Here is a 21,604-nt window from a genome sequence, read left to right as displayed (position 1 = left end):
ACAAACATAATTATGTTTTATGTGGTAATTAACGGATATATGTCCAGAAAAGATTTTAGCGAAATGCAACGACGAATTTGCCGACTTCTTGATAACGAGAATACAAGAGAGAGTATGACAAAAATAAAATAAAATAAAATAAAATAAAATGAAGGAGAATAATAATAGAGAGCTTATCCCAACTAGTACGTATATAAGTAAGCTATATTTTAGGTTGGTCATTCATTAGTTATATTTAAATATTCTGAAACCTAATAAATAATGCCAAATAATATGGCAACAAAAAATTATATTTTTTGTGCAATTCTATTTTTGGTCGTTCCACACACAACTCAGTCCAAACCAAATGATAGCCCTTTTGGTTTCCTAAAGAGCTTAGAAGGATGCATGAAGGGCCAAAATGTGGATGGCCTTCACCATCTTAAACGGTACCTTGCAAAATTCGGGTACCTCGAAAATCATACCATGACTATCAACAACGAAGATGATCAATTATTCGACGAGAGACTCGAGGAAGCGATCAAAACCTACCAGCACAATTACGGGTTAAATGTCACAGGACATTTGGATGCTACCACGGTGCAACAAATGATGAAACCTCGGTACGTTCTATTTCAACGTACATTTCTATATATCTATATGTTAGTCAATATCTCTCTATTTAGTCTCCTATTCACGTATGAATTACACTCTTAACGTATATTTCTCGATCTCTTGGTGTTTATAGATGTGGCGTACCGGACTTTATCGAAGGCAAGAATACAATGCGAAAGAAAGACAAGACATCCTTGTATACAAATCAAGGGGTAGCATGGCCATCCTCAGAGTACAAACTAACGTTCCAAATCCAGTCAGGAACCCTAGTCCCCGGAGCCGAAAACATGAGATCCATAGTAGTTGATCAGTTGAGTAAATGGGAACAATATAGTCCCTTTACTTTTGAGGAAGTGGGTGAGGGAAACCAATCCGATTTAGTATTCGGGTTTGCGGTTGGCGATCATGGGGATAGGTACCCTTTCGACGGCCCTGGTGGAGTAGTAGGTCATTCTTTTTATCCAACTGGTGGGGTTTCACATTATGATGCAACTGAGGATTGGAGTGACGACCCTGGAATAAATCAAGTCGATCTTAACACCGTTGTGCTTCATGAAATCGGTCATCTTCTCGGCCTTAGCCATACTCAGGATCAGAGTGCTGTGATGTTTGCCATTGTTGATCGAGGGGTGAAAAAAAGAGAGCTCCAACAGGATGATGTTTTAGGTATTCAGGCCATATATGGGAAGGCATAACAACACAATTTGGTGTTATTGTTACGTAAGTTAATTAGAGTGCCATGATATGATCAATCATCAATGCCGCATGCATTATTATAGTATTCAATTATTTAATCAAATTTCTTAAATTGTTGTACGTACAAAATGAGGTTATGGCCTACTTGTATACAAGTATTCCACCTTGCAATTCAATGTACTTCTCTATACGTGTTCACACAATAATATCATATAATAGCGCGTGAAAAATGAATTGGCCTTTAAGAAAAATTCTTGTACTTTTTATGTTTTTTTTTTGGAGTAATAATAGAACTACTTTTATTTATTTGTTTTGTGTTATAATAACTGCCTGGAGAGTGGAGAACTGGAGACTGATTCATTCTGTTAAAACTTTCCTTTAGTGAGGCTCACAAGTCACAACCAACGCCTTTCCTCCATTCTGATTCGATCGTTCCTTTGAAATTTCACTTCCCTTTCTACGTCACCATTATAAACATCCATACAAATTGATCGTAAATCTAAATGATCGAGGCAAACAATGAGCTAGCTGGTGTTTCCAAATTGGGATTCAATTCGCTCCAAATCTTCTCATATTCTCTCTAATCTTTTGAATTACTATAGGGTTTTGGGGTAAAATAAAGTGTAAAATTAAAAAGTGGAGGCAACTTTAAAAGTTTGGATTTTGAAATTTGCGGTAATTGCAAATATATATCTTGCAATTGTTGTTTTAAGTTGTGGTACCATGTAATTTTCCCAACTTTTCCCAAATAAGATTTTTTTTTTTTTCAATTTTATTTTAGGGTTCTTAATTATTAACAGTACAAAAAGTTGTACCATTAACGACAAGAAATCCCGTCGCTAAAGGCCAATAATTGTTGATTAATGACTGGATTTCCTATCGCGAACCCGTCATTAGAGGGGGCCGCCGTACGTTAATGGAAAATCGCGTTGTTAACCCGTCGTAAAAGACATTTGCGACGGTTGTTCCCGTCTTTATTTGGTTGTTTAGCTCCGTCGCAAAAGCCTTTTGTGATGGAATTTTTGACCCTTCGTAATTAGGTTGTCGTTAAAGATACAAATTTTTATAGTGTAATTCAGAGGAAATTAACGTTAAAATTTGTAAAATTACTCACTATTTTCGATAACACTATATATGGAGTACTTTTACGGAGACGTGGTATGAACCTTTGTACCACGTACGTACTACGTATCCAGTGGTATGTGTAAGATTTACAAGCTCGAGATCGAACTGATCAAATATGTAGCTCAACCTATCCTAAACAAGTACGTGTGTTACACATCTTACGAAAATTATCAAATCAACTTCGAAGTATAATACTTCGTATATATAAAAGTCTAAGTTAATTAAGAAAATAATGGAGCCACAAAAAATTTGTAATGACAAAAATACTAACATGCATGGATCAAATCAGAAAATCATCATCAATTATGGAATCTTTTGTGGTTGTGGCCGGTGTTCAATCAGTTTAGTTGCAAGCTCTTGGCTTCTTCGACTCTTCATCAGTCGTCGTCCATTTTGATGTTAGGGCCCATTTTGAATACGATTGTGATTATACTACGTGTCTACGTATATCCATTTTGTGGTTGCTAATTGAGTTTTCTTTTGGTGCGATGTTAATTGAGTTATTGTATACTCCATATGATATTATGCCGATTTCTAAAAAGAATAATTAAACATGGTGGACCTTGATATTAAGAGTTTGTTCTAGCAAGTATGATGCTCCGACTCCGAACATTTTTGTGGGGAAAAAGTACCGAAAACATCACTTTGGTTGGGAGGAAATCTTTGTCATATTTTCTCTAGGAACATGATTTTTTGTTTGGCTTGTAAAAATAAGTGATAACAAGTTTTATTTTATCTAGTGTTAAAGAACAATTTCTGTTTGTTTCGACACCACCTTTTTTCTTCTATTCTTTGCCTTTCACTTTCACGCAATCACAACATTTTTTTTAACCTTTCAACCGCATTCACTGTCTCGTTTCCCTTCCATTTTCCCATCATGGAGATCAGGTTTCTCTATCAACGTAACCACTCAAAAGACCTAATAAGTTGTTTAACAAGTTTTAATAAGTTCAAATGAATACTCCCCCGTAATTTATTAGGAGTGGACACGAGTATTAATTTAGAATAGTAACATAAAATAAAATAATAAAGCTAGTGGAATTGGAGTAAATATTTTATTCAAGTAAAACAAGTGAGGACCATTAACTTTAGTGGGGTGAGTTTTTAAAATGAATTGTATAATGTGGTGGTGGCCTGGTGGGTTACTGGGTTATAGAGTAAATTAGATATATTATTTAATTAGATGGTGGGGTGGAAAATTTACTAAAAATGGAAATGTGACTCTTAATAAATTACGGTCGAAAATAGTAAGTGTGACTTCTACTAAATCACGGAGGGAGTAAAGATAAGAGTGCGTAAAATAATAAGTCGCACTAGTAGTTGTCAGATCATATATGGGTCGGCTACATGTCAGTTCAAAAAAATTGATGAATAAGAAAAGTTAAGGTCCTTCGATCTTAACCCTACGAACTGCATGTTTTCTTACTCATATTAAATCCCTTACAAAATAATTTTACACTCTATGTTTTATTACGTTTCATAATATTTTTTACATTGAGTTTCACTACAACGAACAGGATCAAAGAGGGCGAAAAAAATCGCCCTCTTTGATCAAAATATCGCCCTTTTCTTCGTCCTATTAGCTTTCCACGGCAACACTATTTATTCGCCCTTTTTGATCAAAACCAAAGAGGGCAAATAAATTTCGCCTTCTTTGTTTGAAAACAAGGAAGGCAACTTAAATATCGCCCTCTTTGGTTATTTTTTTTTGTTCAAAATCAAAAATGGCAACTTGATAAAGTCGCCCTCTTTGTTCTTTTTTTTATTTAAAAATAAATAAATCTGGTTGAGGCTACGCAAAAACTTAGCTTATAAGTAACTATATATATTGCAACAAGCTTGGTGAATCTGTCCGTACAATAAAATAAAGGCGCTGTCCTGATTGTGTCATAAAGTTGAGCACAACAGCTTGATTACTGAGTTTGAGCAACCAATAACAACACCCAGTAGAATTGTGAGTAATATGTAGCCTACAAACATTCCTTGATTCAGTACCAGCCAGCATCAAGATCCTGTAAACAGGTAGGAGTATGTTAGAATAGATCCTTAGTACATCCACAGTTGAATCTGTCAGCTCAACCATTTTCTTTATCATCTAAAAATCTAAGTAAAGCATGTACAACAGGAGGGTGATGCAATAGCAAATGCATAGAGAATGTAGAATGCATACTGGTTAAAAGAAAACTTGCTCATTTGGAGCAATTTTTTTTAAAAAAAATTACAGTTGGGGTGAGAGAGGCTCGAACTCTCGACCTCAGGATTACTCAACTTAGCTATGAGACCTACGCGCTAGCCAACTGCGCCACCACCCCTATTGATGATAAATGTTAAACTTTACAAATTAACACATAATTGTAATTCTAAACAGATGAAAGAATACATTCCATACAATACAGTGTAGTGCAATTATATGAGACAAAGGTGTTATGAACTTTTATGACTTATATAAAAATATCGATCAACCAATGACATACCACAGGAGAAACGGAGGGCAATAAATGTCCAGCATTATATAAACAAAGCCTTGATATTAGCTTGCTGGACAAACACAGAACTAAAATGGAACAAACAATGTTGAGAGATGTAACAAATGGTGAGCACAGGGGAAAGGAAGAGGAGGAAGAAGCAGAAGCAAGTGTAGATATTTGGAGATATGTATTTGGTTTCACAGAGATGGCAATAGTTAAATGTGCTAATGACCTTGGCATAGCCGATGTTTTTCATAAAAATGGTGGATCTATGTCAACTAGCCGAGCTAGCATCTTCCCTTTAATGTCCGCCACCTTCCCTCTACCGCGTAATGAGGTTCTTAGCTCACCGTAAAATTTTATGTCAAAACATGAAAAAAAACAAAATCGATATATCTCCCATGTTCTAGTATCCACCACAAATTGAACAATTGGCTTCCCTCATTAAATTTGTGCTAAATCTAAATCAGCTAAAAGTTGGCATTGTAAAGGCAAGGACTGCATCAAATATGAATCGTCACTATGACCAAAGAGAATGACAAATTCAGTGATCTCCCTAACCCAATTCAGTGACCAAAGAGTTTAATCTTATCAAAATTAATTCTTAATCCAGATATTATAATCTTATCAAAATTTAAAATTAATTTTGGCAGCATGTCCCCATAAAATACTTGTATTTAACCCAACCCCCACAAGTATATATTCACAATAATTTTGATTTCATTTCAAGTATCAAATATTACCTCTTTATGTCAAGGATTCAAGGCCAATTTTCTCCATGATTAATTTAAGCTTCTGTTCCAGTTCTTCTTGTTTCTTCTTAGCTTCATTTTCCTTTCTCAAAGTTTCAGCTTTATGATGCTCAAATTCAGCTCGCATCGTGTTGTTCTCATTCTGGAGTTGCACTACAGTTACTTCCAACTCAACCCTTCCTTTCTTCAAATCCTTGGACAACACCGGGTGACCTTTACCTAACCCCCGTGCATAACCTGGACGATATCCAAGAACGTTTTCATAGGCCACATCTACGGAAACATTGTCTGCACCTTTCTCTCCAACTTCTTTCTCATGCAACTGTTTAAACTTGTTGTACTTAATTTCAGCCTCGTCATCAAACTTCCCATTTTTGTGCCTATCGATAATATAGAAGTAAGAAGAGAGAAAGTGATGAGTGTAGGAGTTAAACTGTATGCAACCAGACTATCCTTGCATTGAGAACCTTCCTACTTTTTATAAGTTTCCACCTTTGACAAATTAATACCTCTTTGTCTTCTCCCATAGCTTCAAATACATAGGGTCGCCATTAGCTTGTGTTGTTGATGTAGTTGCATTTGAACTAGATGCATTTGTGGCCTCGTTCTCCTCTTCATGCTCATTACTACCTGCCTCAACCTCAAGTTCCTAGGAAATATATAAACAGTAAAGTTATTCATTAATTATAAACAGTAAAGTTTGACAAGAAGTTTGACAAGAAGCTCACCAATTCATAAATTGTCCTAGCTATTGATTTGGCACCACAAGCTGACCGGATCTTGTTTGAAAGAGCATTCGCCCGATTCTTTTCACTTCTTTCCTATTATTTACAACACTATATATTAGATTACTAAAACGATGACAATGCAAATGAATATTAGTATTCGTAATTAATACTTGCCCTCTGTTTAGGAAGGTTCCAATAGCTATATAAGCCACCTCCATTGAGCAAGATCTATTGTTACTGGGCAGGCACGCTCCACCTCTTTCAAATTTCTGCTCTTTGAAAAATAGGCCGCCTTCAGCCTTTCTCTCCGATGTCTATAAAGGGTAGAACATTGAATCCTTAATGCTTTCTCAATGTTTGCATCATCAGCTTCACTGAAGTCATACTTAGCCTACAAAAAATTGAAGAAGGCAGCTTGTTATAAAAGAGAAGTCCAGTTTGAGAAACAATATATATTGCAAGCACCATCAAGTACAATAAGATTAATGTTGAACAATGAAGGCAGAGGGTGGTTGTGCTAGTTAGATAATTTGACGGTCACTTTGTCAACTATTCCGGAGCATTAGGCATGTCTTCTCCAGTTTTCTGCAAAACTGACCTTGTGGCTTGTGTGTTTCAAATACTACAATATTCCATTTTTCTTTGTTCAATATTCCATTTTTCTTATATTGAGGGCAATACAAACTACGAGTAATACTTTAAAGAAGCAATATCACTGTCTGGAGAATCAAACATCAGATGATCAAAGTTTGGTTTCCATAATGCATGTTAGGTAGTTAAGTTTGTGCCGATTCTCACAAATTAATGTAGATAGGGAGAAAGACCAACTTCAGCATAAATGCAATAGTAAACATTATGTATTTGAATGTTATTGTATGCAACTGACACGATGTAACATAGCTAGAAGTGAATACCGGGAATTCAGAATCAGAAAAGTGCTGCAAATGATAGACATGAATCAAACGATAATCAGATATGTAACTGATCATTTCTTAAGAAAATAAATTTTAGCAAATCTATACTCCACCAAATAATTACCAAATAATTTGTAACTACCAAATAATTTGTTAGTATGTACAAATTTATACTCCACCACATCCAACTGGAAAATGTTTACTTCATCTCCTTATATGGAGTATCATAGAATTAAGAGTTCATTACAGTTGTAATACCTGCCATTTCTATAACAGAGATCTTCAGAAAATAAGGAGCAAATCACTTTCGAACCGAGAACTTCAAGAGGGAAAAGATTTGTGCTTGCAACATGTCTTTGCATGCCTGCATGGAGGCCCATATATATATAGCAGTCACACAATATCTGTGATTTTTACTTTTTTTAATTTATTTGGGACTCATAATTTGGAAAACAGTTCCATGCTTTGATATCTGGCAAAATCTGTGATAAGAAATCTATGATTTTATTTAGTTGTGGGGTTGTGTTGTTCTTATGAAATTTCAGTTTTGTCCCTCCCTGCTTGGTAAAGACCAATGTAATCAAGAGGGAGTGTAGTCTGATACATCTTCTTAAGTTTGTGGCAGAGTTCATAAAAATCTATACAACAAGCCCAAGAAGGGTTTTACTGGGGGTCCCTATGAAAATTTAGAAAATCTGACACTATTATGGAATGAATATATTGTAAAAGACTACTATAACGGCATAGTATTGAAGTAGGCTAATATATCTTTTATAATTTTTTGATACATGTATTATTCTAGCAGCTTCTAGATTTTACAAGGAATTCTTGGGTGTAGTTATATAATTTATAAAACAGCAACAATAAACCATCCCCATTTAGGTGGGGATCTAGTGATGGCAAGTTGTACACAGCCTTGCTCCTGATGAGCAGAGCAGCTGTAGTTATCTTGTAAGGTTATGCTCACTAATTAAGAGAGTTTAGTTATCTCATAGGCATTCAAAATGGATGTAGCTTTGAAATTTTAAATTGACAATAGTGCATTTTATATCTAAGCAAAATATAATATGGACCAAGAGAATTCAGTGAAGTCATAAGTAGACCCTAATCATAGAGGAGAGGGAGTAACAGAAACAACAGAAACAAATGTCATATATGCATTTCAGAATCTCCTTTTGTTGTAATGTTCTTGCTGCTGTCATGCAATGTCCTACATCAATTGAATACGACCAATACGTAGATGGTCTCAAAAATCACCCAACAACTAAAAGTACCACTGTACCTGACATAATCATAAGGCTACAACAGATGACTAAGCCTTATGCCTTCTGAATCACAAGGCTAGCTACAACAGATGTGCCTTAATCACAAGGCTACAACATATGACTAAGTCTTATGCCTTAGATCATGTTTCAACATCAACTGCTAATCATATTCATTTCTCTGCAACACAAACTACAAAGAGCTTTAACTAGCCAAGGTAATCTATATGATCTTTCAAAATTTCAGTAATTTGACAGGCAAAGGTAATCTCTCTTCTTAAGTAAAATAGCAATTAATGCGTGTAAAACAATAAAAAATTGCAAAAAATTGAAATTGAAATTGCAGAAAACCGCCATACACCTCAAAAATTGCAGAAAATTGAAATTGAAATTGAAATCGGAAAGAGTAGATGATACCAGTAAGCAGAAATCGGTCTCCCCTCGAACAAATCTCAGCAAAAATCGTTCTTCTCTAAAACAAATCTCAGCAGAAGATCACAAGTTCGAACAAAACCCCCGAGGTTAAGAACTAAGCATAAACAAGTTGAGAAATTCAATCATTTTCGACTAAACTAGGATAATCTATGAAGAAATTAGGGAGAGAATCAGAAGCAACGAAATATCTTATCATCTATTGATTTATTTTTTAGGGAAAACGAATATGGGATTTTAGGAAAAATGAAGAACACGGGCTCCTGGAACGCATTGGGTGATTTAGGGGTTTATATTTTCTTATTTTCGTATAGTTGAACACTGGCTTCTTTTTTACTCCGTATGTTTTATTATTTCCGTATAGTTATTTGATCAACCAGGGCGACTTTTAAAATGTTTCCATGTATTATTAGCAAAAAGGTAACCTCAAACAAGTCGCCCTATTTGTTCATATATAAGACAATGACAAACACTCGCCCTAATTGCTTGTTCATTTAAAGGCGATTATACATTCGTCCTCTTTACTCAAATAATATCGCCCAGCTGGTTGATCTTTAATTTTTTTAGTGTAATTTACTATTTTTGGAATTAAAAATTTACTATCCTATTTTTTTTACCCCACACATTTACACCTTTCACTCAATTTCTCTTACTTTATCCTTTTTTTTTACAACCACCCATAAAATTTCACTTACTTTATCCACTTTTTAACTCCTTTGCTTTTTTATGGTAATGAACTAATGATATATCGATATAATGATAAGATTATCAAATTATTCTTGATATATACCCTACATTAATTGCAAGTTATGGGCTTGATTCTTCAAACTTTGAGTACATTCTCAAATCTTTAACCGTATTGAAGGGCAATACATGTTTCTCAACCAATCGATTAAAATTACACCTTATTCTCTGAATATATTCCCGAATCCCCCTATAATACCTGATACTCCGTATGTGAGAGGGCTGTAACACTACAAAAATTTGTATCTTTTATGACAACCTAATAACGATGGGTTAAAATCCTGTCGTAAAAGAGGTTTTACGACGGGGATAACAACCTAACAAAGACGGGAACAACCGTTACAAATGTCTTTTACGACGGGTTAACGACGGGATTTTCCATTAACGACGACCCCTTTTATGACGGTTTCACGACGGAAAATCCCGTTGTTAATCAACAATTATTGACGGAATTTTCTGTCGTTAATAGTACAATTTTTGTAGTGTAAATACATGCGGAACAATCGTTGTAATAATATGGATACCAAATTTAAACAATGACATGCTTATTTTGAAACAGTTGATATTTTTTGTACGTGCAACAATATGAATTCCATATATTCTATGATGTTTTACATTAATTTGCTGATAGCCGGTTTAAGATCGATATGCATGTACAATTATAAATAAGCCATGGTTGTTATTTGCTAAATAATTAAGCAACACTAAAATTTATAATTAGTCCCAATAATATGGCAGCTAAAATTTACCTCGTGGTATATGCAATTATAATGTTGCAATTATCTTTGGTTCCACACATATGCCAGTCAAAACCAATTGATAGCCCATTTGGATTCTTAAACAGCTTAGAAGGATCCACGAAAGGCCAAGAGAACGTTGATGGCCTTCACCAGCTTAAAAGTTACCTTGCCAAATTTGGGTACCTCGAAAATCAAGTCGTGTTTGAAAATGACAACTTATTTGACGAGAAGCTTGAGAAAGCAATCAAAACTTATCAGCGCAATTACAAGCTAAGTGTTACCGGACATTTGGATGGTGCTACAATAACACAGATGATGAAACCCCGGTACGTTTATATTAGTATCAACTTTTGATTGATTCTTGCTTAACTTAAATTCTAAACTGGTAACAGACGGTAATGAAAATTTATAAGGTACATTAGAATGGAATAACACTACATAACTATATATGGTCCGTTGTAACCACACAATGAGATTTGTACACCTTTTTACGCATAAAAATCATAAACGTTACTAATATTTACTTACATCAAATCATCAACTAAACGAGTGGTTAGGGTACCAATTGAGGTTGGCATGAGTGGTTAAGGGTCTCTTGCTCCTTAACCAAGGTCTCGGGTTCGAGCCTTGGTAATGGAAAAAATCTCAAATGGGAGGGATGTTGCCCATCGAGGTACCCATACAAACTCCCGCGGGAGATTAGTCCACTCGTCGAAGGCTGATGGCATGTGTACAATAGATTTAAGCCCTATTTGTAATTTATATTGCTCTTGTGACTCATTTACATTTCATAACAAGGCTAACGTTATATATGGTCTTTCTCTTTCTATTTTATGTGCGTAGATGTGGTTGTCCAGACATTATGAATGGAAGGAATTCGAAGCGAAACAAAGACGAGACAAGTATATACAAAAACCGAAAATCCCGAAACGGAACATCCTTGTACGTACTTGGTAATACAAAATGGCCACCCTCAAAGTACAACCTAACGTACAAAATACTAAGCAAAACCCTAGTTCCCGGAACATTCAACATGAAACACTTAGTAGAGGAGTCGCTAAAACAATGGGTAGAATTTAGCCCATTCACATTTTCGGAAGGGACTGACGGAAGCAAAACCGATTTGGTATTCGGGGTAGCCCGATGGAATCGCGGGGATGGAAAGCCATTTGATGGTCCAGGTGGAGTATTAGCTCTTTCTTGTTTTCCAACTGGTGGGTGGTCTAGTTATGATGCAACTGAAAAATGGAGCGATGATATAGATGACACTAAACCAGATCAATTTGATCTGTACTCCGTTGTGCTACATGAAATCGGTCACCTCCTCGGCGTTGCCCATTCTAAGGACCCGACTGCTGTAATGTTTCCTACCTTTGGGTTTGGGCAGAAGAGACAAAAGCTCCAACCGGATGATGTTCAAGGTATTCAAGCCTTGTATCGTCCTAATTAAATTCAATTTAATTAAATCGGATTACGTTGTGCATGCTTAAATTATATAACGTCTAGTTGTCTAAACTTATGATGTCATATAAGTTCGAGTAGCCTAATATTAATTTCTCAATAATTGTACAAGTTATATTGAATTATTTTTTTCAAAAATTGGGTATTTATATATCCTAATTATATTCAAGTGTTAACCTTGCATTTCAATAATTCAATATAAATACTATTCCTTTAATATTTAATTTTTATATATTTTCAAATATGGAGCATATTAGATTATTAGACGGCTGAAAGAATGGTTAATAGATGGACTTACGTAACACCCCGAATCCGAAACGATCTAACCATCACCTGTTTCTCATCCATTTCATCAAGGTTTTCATCAATAAATAATTTCGGGTGGATAAACGAATATCCATTTAATATTGCATGTATCCTTAATTGGTCCTCAATCTCTGGCAAAGATTATCCCTCTTTAGGGCTCCGTTTGGTAAGACGTAAAACATTTTCATTGTAAAATGATTTTCCATGGAAAACACAATTTCAAACTAGCTATATAGCTTTCCTTTATTTGGTACCTTAAAGGAAAATGGGAGAAGATGGTGAAGATTGAGGGGAAGAAAGGAGAGGGAGCCAGGGAGGTAAGGAGGAAAGAAGAAAAGCGGTTTCCCTCCCTTTCAAATGGAAAAGGGTTTTCCACCTTTGAGAGAGTCATGTAAAATTGTTTTTCATCCCTTACTCAACCAAACAACGTAAAATGATTGAAAAGAGGAAAATTATTTTCCATGAAAACGTTTTACGCCCTACCAAACGGAGCCTAGAACTTTCGTTGATTTAATTTTTTAAGTGAACTTTCCTTGATTTACGTTGGATTTTTTAGTGAACTTTCCTTGATTGACGTTGATTTTTTAAGTGAATGGAGGAAGTACGTTAGACACTTCAACCAAGAACATTCTAATTTCTAACCGAAGGTATCTTGTCTCATCTTAATAAGTCATGTTCCAAGTCTGACTGATCTAAATTGCATATATCCATCATTTTGAAAAGTACTCGTAATTCACTAGCAAATTGCAACGACGACTTGGTCAACTTCTTGATAGATAACGAGACGACAAGAGCAAGCTTTGCGCAACTATAAATAAGCTAACACTACGTACCATTTTACTCATCCCCTAAATAAATTTTAAAAAATAATCATTATTATTATTAGTATTTAGATATTAATTAGTCCCAATTATAAATTATCAACTACAAAAAAAATCCCAAATATTATATGGCAACTACACCTTATATTTTTTGTGCAATTTTAATATTGCTCTTTAATTTGGTTCCACACACAACTCAATCAAAACCACATGGTAACCCTTTTGGCTTCCTAAAGACCTTAGAAGGAAGCAAGAAGGGCCAAAATGTGGATGGCATTCACCATCTTAAAGGTTACCTTACAAAATTTGGGTACCTCGAAAATAATCGAGTGTCCGAAAATGGGGTGACTACTACCATGGCTATCAACAACGAAGATGCTCAATTATTTGACGAGAGTGTTGAAGAGGCGATCAAAACCTACCAGCACAATTACGGGTTAAATGTTACAGGACATTTGGACGCTGCCACGGTGAAGCAGATGATGCTACCTCGGTACGTTATGTTTCAAGATTTCGATTAACATTTATGCAAATCAATACTAGCTAGAGTAACGAACTCTTGTTTATATGTTTTCTCCGTTCCAAAAAATATTGTAACACGTTCAGTTTTGCACTATTCATAGTTTCATATACTAATTTTGACTATATATTTTTTACTAATTTATTTAAAGCAAATGGTATCGACTAAGATGTCGTTGAATTGATTTCATTACTTCCTCCGTTCTGAAATGTTAGTCCCCTTTTTTTATTTAGTTATTTTTCATTACTTCTTCCGTTTTGAAATGTTAGTCCCCTTTCTTTATTTAGTTATTTTTTTATTAGTCCCCCATGGAATCTTACTTTATTTGTACAACATTTATTCCCTTTATACCCTTATAAATATGTAACTCACTTGTTTACTCTCAATTAAACTTGTATCCTATTAAACTCCTTAATTATTTATCTCTCCTACCACCATTGGTTATATTCTGTTAGAAATTCATGTGACAATTATACTTTTGTTGGATTTTCAATATAATAAAATTCAATAACTTTTAACATGCAAAAAGATAATTAGAGAAAATTATGGCCGGTAAAAGTTGTATCTTGGCAAACATGCTAGTCAAAGTATGGTCTAATCTCTCCGTGTGTTATCTAGATGTGGCGCTGCGGACATTATCAACGGCAAGAACACGATGCAAAAGAAAGACAAAACAAGAGGTCATAACAACCGAAAGTCCATGTATGGAACATCATTATACGCAAATAGAGGGGTATATTGGCCATCCACACAGTATGAACTAACATATCAAGTTCGGTCAGAGACCCTAGTCCGGGGGGCAGAGAACATGCGCTACATAGTGGCTAATGCATTGAGACAATGGGAACGATATAGCCCCTTTAGTTTTCAGGAAGTTGCCGAGGGCTACCAATCCAATTTAGTATTCGCATTTGCGCAAGGTGATCACGGGGATGGTCATCCCTTTGATGGCCCTGGTGGTATATTAGGTCATTCTTTTTATCCAACTGATGGTCGGTCACATTATGATGCAATGGAGAATTGGAGTGACAATCCTGGACAATATCAAATGGATTTATACTCTGTTGTTCTTCATGAAATTGGCCACCTCCTTGGCTTAGCTCATACGCAGGACCAGAGTGCTGTCATGTATCCTACTATTGCTCCTGGGACGTTGAAAAGAGAGCTACAAGAAGATGATGTTGAAGGTATTCAAGCCTTATATGGAGCGACATAATTAAGTCACATAACAATACTTGGTGTGTTCATGTCTAAATGCATGATTATTTACCCTTTTTCTTTATGCAAATGAGCGATTTATTTACTCTGTAATTTCAATTGTGATGTTATTTTTTATTCATGTATTTGTACAAAATTCTCAGAAATTAGTACAATTAAACTTGTGACAATTAGAGGAATAATCCATACCGGTACCGGCCTGTCTTCTTAGTGCCTGTGTTAATAGTTCATCCTTTTCACCAATCTTTCAGCGTAGGACTTTTTACACGCTACGTATAAGAAATTGTCTACGATAAATTCACCAAGTACTCCGTAATTTTTAAGTCTATCAGCCCGTATAAAAAGTTACGCACTACATGAAAACAGAGTTTTTCCGACTAAATTTACCGACTGTTTAAATTATAGTCCGAAAATTACGTAAGTTGCGCTAGCTTGGTCCGTTGACTGTGTGTATTTTGACTATTTAATTTAATGCAACTCTATCTTAAAATATGAGTTTGTCTCATAACTTTTAATTGCCTTCAATTCCACAATTATATGGAGCAAAAGTTGCTCCGTTCATAATTTGCAAGGAGTAAATCTATGGGAAAAACCTATATTTCAGGGGAAATTGCATATTGTAGACATTGAAATATAATAGATATTTTTTTTCAAGATTATTGTTACTTTTATTTTTAACTAATAATCGACTTTTAATCAGGACAAAAGAAGTATTGTAGCTTAATCATTAACAAGTACGGAGTACAAATATTCGGAATATATATATAAGAAAAGTATAATAAAAGAGAAGATATAATTAAGAAAATAATGTATAGCCACACAATTTCATTCTAGTGACAAAAATATCAACTTATATGGATCAAATCACCGTCAGTCATGTTGTATTTCCAACAGTTTGCTTGCAAGTTCTTCAATTCGCTTCTTCTCTTCAGTCTTCACAAGTCACTGCAGGTCCACTTCTTGTTAAGTTCGTCCCTCTTTCGAAAAGGACTAGATGTTTGGCACATTTTGAGAACGATATTGATCGATTTTTGTGTGTCTATTTCGTGGTTGCTAATTGAAATTATTATTGTTCACGATAGGCCATAAAAAGAATTAGGGAATTTAAGAACTAAACATTAGATTTTGGTTGGGAGGAAATCATAGTCACATTTTCCTAGTTATAGAAATTTGAGGACGCACGCGGAAGTTTTGATGGACCTCAATTATATAACAAAATTGCATTTTTATAATTGATTACATTAATAAGAATTGCACAACAATATTTGCGAGAGCTCATGTCTCTCACTTATCTCTTTGGTAGAACCCTTGTTTCTACCTCTCACCCATATTTTTTGTGGGAGTCTCTTGATTAGCCCTAAACTTATGCAAATACAACTTATTTATAGTTGTTATTTTATGGTTTCTAGATTCTTCTACTCCCCTCATCATCTAAATGTTTTCTCTTAGGAGATTTTTCTTAGGATAATTCTAGAAATTTACCTACTAGATTTCTACAACAGCGCGTCTCCTGTCAGACCAGTCACACCATCAACTAATGGTGCGATGAGCGCGAAACCAATAGCGTACCTCCCCTAAAACTATAAAATAATAATAAAAAAAAAGTAACAGATCTAAACTATAGAAGTAACATACCTAAATTAAAAAAGTACCTCCTCTAAAATTATATATAAAAAAAAAGTAACATGTCTAAACTATAGAAGTAACATACCTAAACTAAAAATGTACCTCCCCTAAAACTATTCCGTATAAAAAAAAAAGTATCATATCTAAACTATATAAGTAACATACCTAAACTAAAAAAGTACCTCATCTAAAATTATATAAAAAAAAAGTAACATGTCTAAACTATAGAAGTAACATACCTAAACTAAAAAAAATCCTCCTCTAAAATTATTAAAAAAAAAAAGTAACATGTCTAAAACTATAGAAGTAACCTACCTAAACTAAGAAGGTATCTCCCCTAAAACTACTCCGTATAAAAAAAGTAACATGTATAAACTATAGAAGCAACATACCTAAACTAAAAAAAGTACTTCCTCTTAAATTATATAAAAAAAAGTAACATGTCTAAACTATAGAAGTAACATACCTAAACTAAAGAAGTACCTCATCTAAAATTATAAAAAAATGTAAAATGTATAAACTATAGAAGTAACATACCTAAACTAAAAAAAGTACCTCCTGTAAAATTAAAAAAAAAAACCTGTCTAAACTATAGAAGTAACATACCTAAATTCGCAAGTGTGAACTGGTCTTACCATCAGTTGATGGTGAGGACAGTCTCATATAAGAATTTGGATTTCTACAAACATATTATCTAGATTTTTCTAGATTAATATTTCAACAAAATGGTCGTTATTTAATTTGTAAAATGGGCGTAAAAAGATTCTAATGGCATGTATTCAGGCCTTTGAGCCCTTGAAAAGTCAATTAGAACAACTTTAAGGGGCGAAGCATAATTGGTTATATGTTTTAATTTGTCAGAAAATCAATTCAACCAAAAGCTTAAACAAATACTCAAGATTAATTTATTAGTTTTTAATTCCCTGGTCCACTGAAAAATAGTCCGCCGGCCCATTTGTCCTAGACGTGACTTTATGAATGAGGCCGGATTCGGTCATGTAGTTCGTGATTGCGATAATTCAACCCATGTTTTGAACAATCAAATGCAGTGGACCCTTACATCGTGGATTAAATTAAACATGACATGAAAATATGTGGAGGTATCCCTTGAAATATTATTCTTTTCCCACTCTATATCTTATGTTTTGAAATAATATCATTTTCTCAATCCTTGATATTCCTACCTTGATTGGAGGATATGGGGTTGATTCTTGATTTATTTTCTGTTTGTTCTCGAATCTTCTACGTATAGTATGGAATGATAAATTGATAATATGGATACAAATCATCCAATTAATCATTTCTTGTACAACAATATAAATTTTAACATATTCTAAATCCCGTATGTAATTCTTTTTACATTAATTTGCTGATAGTCTGTTTGAGATTTGTACAACGTAACTATATATAGACCATGATTATCATTTGTTAATCAACAAAAACAAAAACCCTAAGCAATAATTAGTCCCAATAATATGGCAGCTAAAGTTTACCTGGTGGTATATGCAATTATAATGTTGCAATTATCTTTGGTTCCATACATATGCCAATCAAAACTAATTGATAGCTCATTTGGATTCTTAAACAGCTTAGAAGGATCCACGAAAGGCCAAGAGAACGTTGATGGCCTTCACCAGCTTAAAAGTTACCTTGCCAAATTCGGGTACCTCGAAAATCAAGTCGTGTTTGAAAATGACAACTTATTTGATGAGAAGCTTGAGAAAGCAATCAAAACTTATCAGCGCAATTACAAGCTAAGTGTTACCGGACATTTGGATGGTGCTACAATAACACAGATGATGAAACCTCGGTACATTTTTTTTATCAACTTTTGAATGATTTCTTGCTTATTTATTTTTATGATTATTTTTTAAGCTTACCCTAAGCGTTACAAAAGGTATACAATTTTATTTTATTTTTATTTAATTCCATCTATATGTCAACCAAACAAGACGTTACAGTTTTGCATATGCTTTCTATATATAATCAACGTACGTACATATTTCGTATATATATTGTAACAAAGTTGATATTAATTATATACGATCTCTCTGTTTGTGTATAGATGTGGTTGTCCAGACATTATCAATGGAAGGAACACGATGCGAAACAAAGACATGTACAGAACATCCTTATATGTACTTGGTAATACGACATGGCCATCCTCAAAGTACAACCTAACGTACAAAATACAAATCAATGCGAGTGTTACCGGGACACAAAACATGAGATCAATAGTAGAGGAGTCGTTAAGAAAATGGGCACAGTACAGCCCTTTCACATTTTTGGAAGTAACAGACGGTAGCCAAACCGATTTGATATTCGAGGTCTCACAAGACCGAGGGGATGGAACCCCTTTTGATGGTCATGGTGGATTATTAGCTCTTTCTTCATACCCGACTGGTGGGTGGTCACATTATGATCCAAGTGAGAGTTGGACGAGTGATGACCCAAGACCCGATCAAATGGACTTGTACTCCGTTGTGTTACATGAAATCGGTCACCTTCTCGGCGTTGACCATACCTCCGTCCAGAGTGCAGTCATGTTTCCTATTATTAATGCAGGCCAGAAGAAACGAGATCTCCAGCCGGATGATATTCAAGGGATTGAAGCCTTGTATCATTCAAGCTAATTTAATTACGTTTTTAAGTTAATGCCTAATATAATTAATCGAATAGTTATACTTGTACAAGGCCGATTAAATTATTTCTGTTACAAAAAAGGGTAATATTTTACCTTGTAATTCAAAGGTACTCCATGCTGGTGATGCTACACACGAGATCACAATAATATAAACTAGTTTTTATCCCGTGAGATGCACGAAATTATCAATTATTTTTTTAGTTTGAACAACAAACAATATACAATGTATCCCTTGATTTGTCAAATGTGATGCAAAATCTATGACAAAAAGCTGATGTAATTTACTTTAGAAGAAAATTGGAAAAAACGAACTCATAGAAAGACAAGGGTATTTTTGAATTTTTCATTTTAGTTAATAATAATATGTACTCCCTCTGTCTCTTTTTGTTTTTTACGCTCTTGTTTGGGGTGTCTCGAAATGTTCTTTACATTTGCTTTTATATTATCACATAAATGTTTTAATATTTTATCAAAATATGTGTCAAATGATTATTTTAAACCAATTAAATTTATTGCGTCATTTAATCTTCACATTTTTCCATTGGGATAATAAATTTTTTCTCATTTTCTCAATATCAGAATTTTGATAAAAGTAAAAACATTATAAATGAACGTAATTTGCCTTGTTTAAAAAAAAAAAAATAGATAACTTAACTCTCTCTCTTTTCGAAGAAATTAGACTATTTCCAACCCTTTGTCTTCAATTTAATTCATCTATTGTCTCTTAAATTCAATTATCATATGGGCGGAGTTCGTCCTTGTTCGTTAGTCTCTCTATAGTGGAGTTAGTTTTAGTATGGTTTTTCGATAGACCCTCTCCCTAGAAAGAAAAAGAAAAGAAAAAAAAAACGTCTATATGCCACATAGCTCTCCCCCCCCCCCCCCACCCCCCACCCCCAAATTCATGCTATCAATCCACTTTTATTGAAAAAAAAAATAAGAAATATGATTTCATGAGATTTGAACACGTGATCTCCTGTTTCAACATTAGAGTATTATCCAATTGAGCTATGACCTTTTATGTGTTATATTTGCAAAATTAAACATAATTTTGTTAAAGCATATAATAATTAATTGGTATTTACATAATAATTTGGGGCATAGCCCGAGCCCAAATACTAGTTAATTGTTAAAAAGTGTGAAAATTACCAAACGTAAAAAACAAAAAGAGACGGGAGGAGTAGTATTTATATAACAAAAATGAGAAATATGGTTTCATAAGATTTGAACATGTGACCTCCTGTTTCAACATTAGAATCCAATTGAGTACGTTATGACCTTTTATGTGTTATCTTTGCAAAATTAATTTTAATATAATACAGAAAATTATATTGTGAAAATATTTAAACATAATTTTATTTAAGCATATAATAATTAATTGTTATTTACATAATAATTCGGAGCACCGCCCGAGCCCAAATACTAGTTAGTCGTTAAAAAGCGTGAAAACTACCAAATATAAAGAACAAAAAGAGACAGAGGGAGTAGTATTTATTTACATATAATTCTTTAATATGCATGCTAATGATTACATCGAAGATAATTACCAAAAAAAAATCTCAAAAAGAGACGGAGGGAGTAGTATTTACAGAATTCTTTAACACTTTCTCCGTATTTTAAAAAGAGATACACTTTGACTGATATATAGTTTTAGGAAAGTGAATTAAATTTATTAAAATAAGATAAAAGTGAAATAGTGGGTGAATAATTTATGATAGTAAAATGATTATGTGAGTAAGTATAGGGACTCAAAAAGGGAGGGAAAAAAAATTGGAAAAATTATGTCAGAAGTGGGATTTGAACCCACGCCCTCTTACGAAGACCAGAACTTGAGTCTGGCGCCTTAGACCACTCGGCCATCCTGACGTTTTTGTTAATTGTATGATTCTTGTTAATATATAGTGGGCCACTAAATGAAAGATTTTGAACACGTGGCAATGATGAATTGATGATGATGAGTCGATGACTAATCCAGCCTCCTGGTTTATCTAATACCATTACGGGGATGCGAAGCATGATATATGTGTCTCCCATTTAAGAATAATGGATAAAATTTGATTTTTCTCAAATGTTCAGAAACTAACTTCGATTATAGTGTTTTTTCCTTCTAATATGTTTATAAGAAATATTATTATATAAAATACTAACTTAATAAGGTGCATCAAAAGGGGAAAGCCTAAATTTATAAAAATGCGCTATCTCTTAAGTACCAACTCTTATTATTCTTTTCATTTTACCCCATAAAAAAATGTTATAACTAAAGTGACGACATTGATTTATGAGTGTGTTTTGTGATAGTCGGTCAGCACTTCACATTGCATAAAATTCGATATTTTATGAAAGGACAAAACATCTTGAGGTAGACTGTCATTTTATACGAGATGCAATTAATGAAGGTTTTTACGAAGGCGTTAGGAAAGACGCAATTTGAAGTTTTTCTTGGTAAGATAAACATTCAAGATTTACATACTTCATTTTAAGGGGATATTAAGATACATTAGGAAATACATAGTTCCTAATATGTGTCGAATACGTTAGATGTAGAATGGTAGT

At 34.0% G+C, this 21,604-nt stretch overlaps 6 protein-coding genes and 2 non-coding genes across 8 annotated transcripts; 5 read left to right on the top strand and 3 right to left on the bottom strand.

Annotated features, from left to right (window-relative positions):
- The first annotated feature begins 216 nt into the window (after positions 1-216).
- Positions 217-1,478, top strand: LOC110782805 (metalloendoproteinase 5-MMP). Its single transcript, XM_021987054.2, has 2 exons — positions 217-602; positions 728-1,478. The coding sequence occupies exons 1-2, from the start codon at positions 262-264 to the stop codon at positions 1,287-1,289; spliced, it is 903 nt and encodes a 300-aa protein (XP_021842746.1). The 5' UTR covers positions 217-261; the 3' UTR covers positions 1,290-1,478.
- Positions 1,479-4,219: 2,741 nt separating this feature from the next.
- On the bottom strand, positions 4,220-7,352 carry LOC110782871 (uncharacterized). Its single transcript, XM_056834513.1, has 6 exons — positions 7,278-7,352; positions 6,538-6,591; positions 6,364-6,456; positions 6,145-6,284; positions 5,627-6,015; positions 4,220-4,427 (listed from the first exon to the last, which is right to left on the bottom strand). The coding sequence occupies exons 1-5, from the start codon at positions 7,350-7,352 to the stop codon at positions 5,631-5,633; spliced, it is 747 nt and encodes a 248-aa protein (XP_056690491.1). The 3' UTR covers positions 4,220-4,427; positions 5,627-5,630.
- TRNAM-CAU (transfer RNA methionine (anticodon CAU)) lies at positions 4,641-4,727 on the bottom strand. Its single transcript is given in 2 exon segments — positions 4,641-4,676; positions 4,690-4,727. It is a non-coding gene; the product is annotated as a tRNA-Met (tRNA).
- Positions 4,975-5,422, top strand: LOC130465661 (acetylserotonin O-methyltransferase-like). Its single transcript, XM_056834514.1, has 2 exons — positions 4,975-5,220; positions 5,354-5,422. The coding sequence occupies exons 1-2, from the start codon at positions 4,975-4,977 to the stop codon at positions 5,420-5,422; spliced, it is 315 nt and encodes a 104-aa protein (XP_056690492.1).
- A 3,094-nt stretch (positions 7,353-10,446) lies between the features above and the next one.
- On the top strand, positions 10,447-11,905 carry LOC110782846 (metalloendoproteinase 5-MMP-like). Its single transcript, XM_056834512.1, has 2 exons — positions 10,447-10,781; positions 11,299-11,905. The coding sequence occupies exons 1-2, from the start codon at positions 10,447-10,449 to the stop codon at positions 11,903-11,905; spliced, it is 942 nt and encodes a 313-aa protein (XP_056690490.1).
- A 1,166-nt stretch (positions 11,906-13,071) lies between these two features.
- Positions 13,072-15,004, top strand: LOC110782804 (metalloendoproteinase 1-like). The gene is made up of 2 exons (XM_021987053.2): positions 13,072-13,536; positions 14,182-15,004. The coding sequence occupies exons 1-2, from the start codon at positions 13,172-13,174 to the stop codon at positions 14,777-14,779; spliced, it is 963 nt and encodes a 320-aa protein (XP_021842745.2). The 5' UTR covers positions 13,072-13,171; the 3' UTR covers positions 14,780-15,004.
- Positions 15,005-17,834: 2,830 nt separating this feature from the next.
- Positions 17,835-19,215, top strand: LOC110782845 (metalloendoproteinase 5-MMP-like). Its single transcript, XM_021987091.2, has 2 exons — positions 17,835-18,217; positions 18,473-19,215. The coding sequence occupies exons 1-2, from the start codon at positions 17,883-17,885 to the stop codon at positions 19,038-19,040; spliced, it is 903 nt and encodes a 300-aa protein (XP_021842783.2). The 5' UTR covers positions 17,835-17,882; the 3' UTR covers positions 19,041-19,215.
- Positions 19,216-20,833: 1,618 nt separating this feature from the next.
- On the bottom strand, positions 20,834-20,917 carry TRNAL-CAA (transfer RNA leucine (anticodon CAA)). Its single transcript has one exon. It is a non-coding gene; the product is annotated as a tRNA-Leu (tRNA).
- Between the last annotated feature and the right edge of the window lie 687 nt (positions 20,918-21,604).

The sequence above is a fragment of the Spinacia oleracea genome, chromosome 1 (genome assembly GCF_020520425.1).
Source record: "Spinacia oleracea cultivar Varoflay chromosome 1, BTI_SOV_V1, whole genome shotgun sequence".
Taxonomy (NCBI): Eukaryota; Viridiplantae; Streptophyta; class Magnoliopsida; order Caryophyllales; family Amaranthaceae; genus Spinacia; species Spinacia oleracea.
This window is presented reverse-complemented; position numbering and strand designations above follow the sequence as displayed.

Coding starts and splice junctions, on each gene's coding strand:
- LOC110782804 (XM_021987053.2), top strand. CDS start 13,172: ATGGCAACTACACCTTATATTTTTTGTGCAATTTTAATATTGCTCTTT. Junction 13,537..14,181: donor AAGCAGATGATGCTACCTCG/GTACGTTATGTT, acceptor TGTGTTATCTAG/ATGTGGCGCTGCGGACATTA.
- LOC110782805 (XM_021987054.2), top strand. CDS start 262: ATGCCAAATAATATGGCAACAAAAAATTATATTTTTTGTGCAATTCTA. Junction 603..727: donor CAACAAATGATGAAACCTCG/GTACGTTCTATT, acceptor TGGTGTTTATAG/ATGTGGCGTACCGGACTTTA.
- LOC110782845 (XM_021987091.2), top strand. CDS start 17,883: ATGGCAGCTAAAGTTTACCTGGTGGTATATGCAATTATAATGTTGCAA. Junction 18,218..18,472: donor ACACAGATGATGAAACCTCG/GTACATTTTTTT, acceptor GTTTGTGTATAG/ATGTGGTTGTCCAGACATTA.
- LOC110782846 (XM_056834512.1), top strand. CDS start 10,447: ATGGCAGCTAAAATTTACCTCGTGGTATATGCAATTATAATGTTGCAA. Junction 10,782..11,298: donor ACACAGATGATGAAACCCCG/GTACGTTTATAT, acceptor TTATGTGCGTAG/ATGTGGTTGTCCAGACATTA.
- LOC110782871 (XM_056834513.1), bottom strand. CDS start 7,352: ATGATCAGTTACATATCTGATTATCGTTTGATTCATGTCTATCATTTG. Junction 6,592..7,277: donor TTTCTGATTCTGAATTCCCG/GTATTCACTTCT, acceptor CAGTAACAATAG/ATCTTGCTCAATGGAGGTGG. Junction 6,457..6,537: donor GGAACCTTCCTAAACAGAGG/GCAAGTATTAAT, acceptor TGTAAATAATAG/GAAAGAAGTGAAAAGAATCG.
- LOC130465661 (XM_056834514.1), top strand. CDS start 4,975: ATGGAACAAACAATGTTGAGAGATGTAACAAATGGTGAGCACAGGGGA. Junction 5,221..5,353: donor TCCCTCTACCGCGTAATGAG/GTTCTTAGCTCA, acceptor AATCTAAATCAG/CTAAAAGTTGGCATTGTAAA.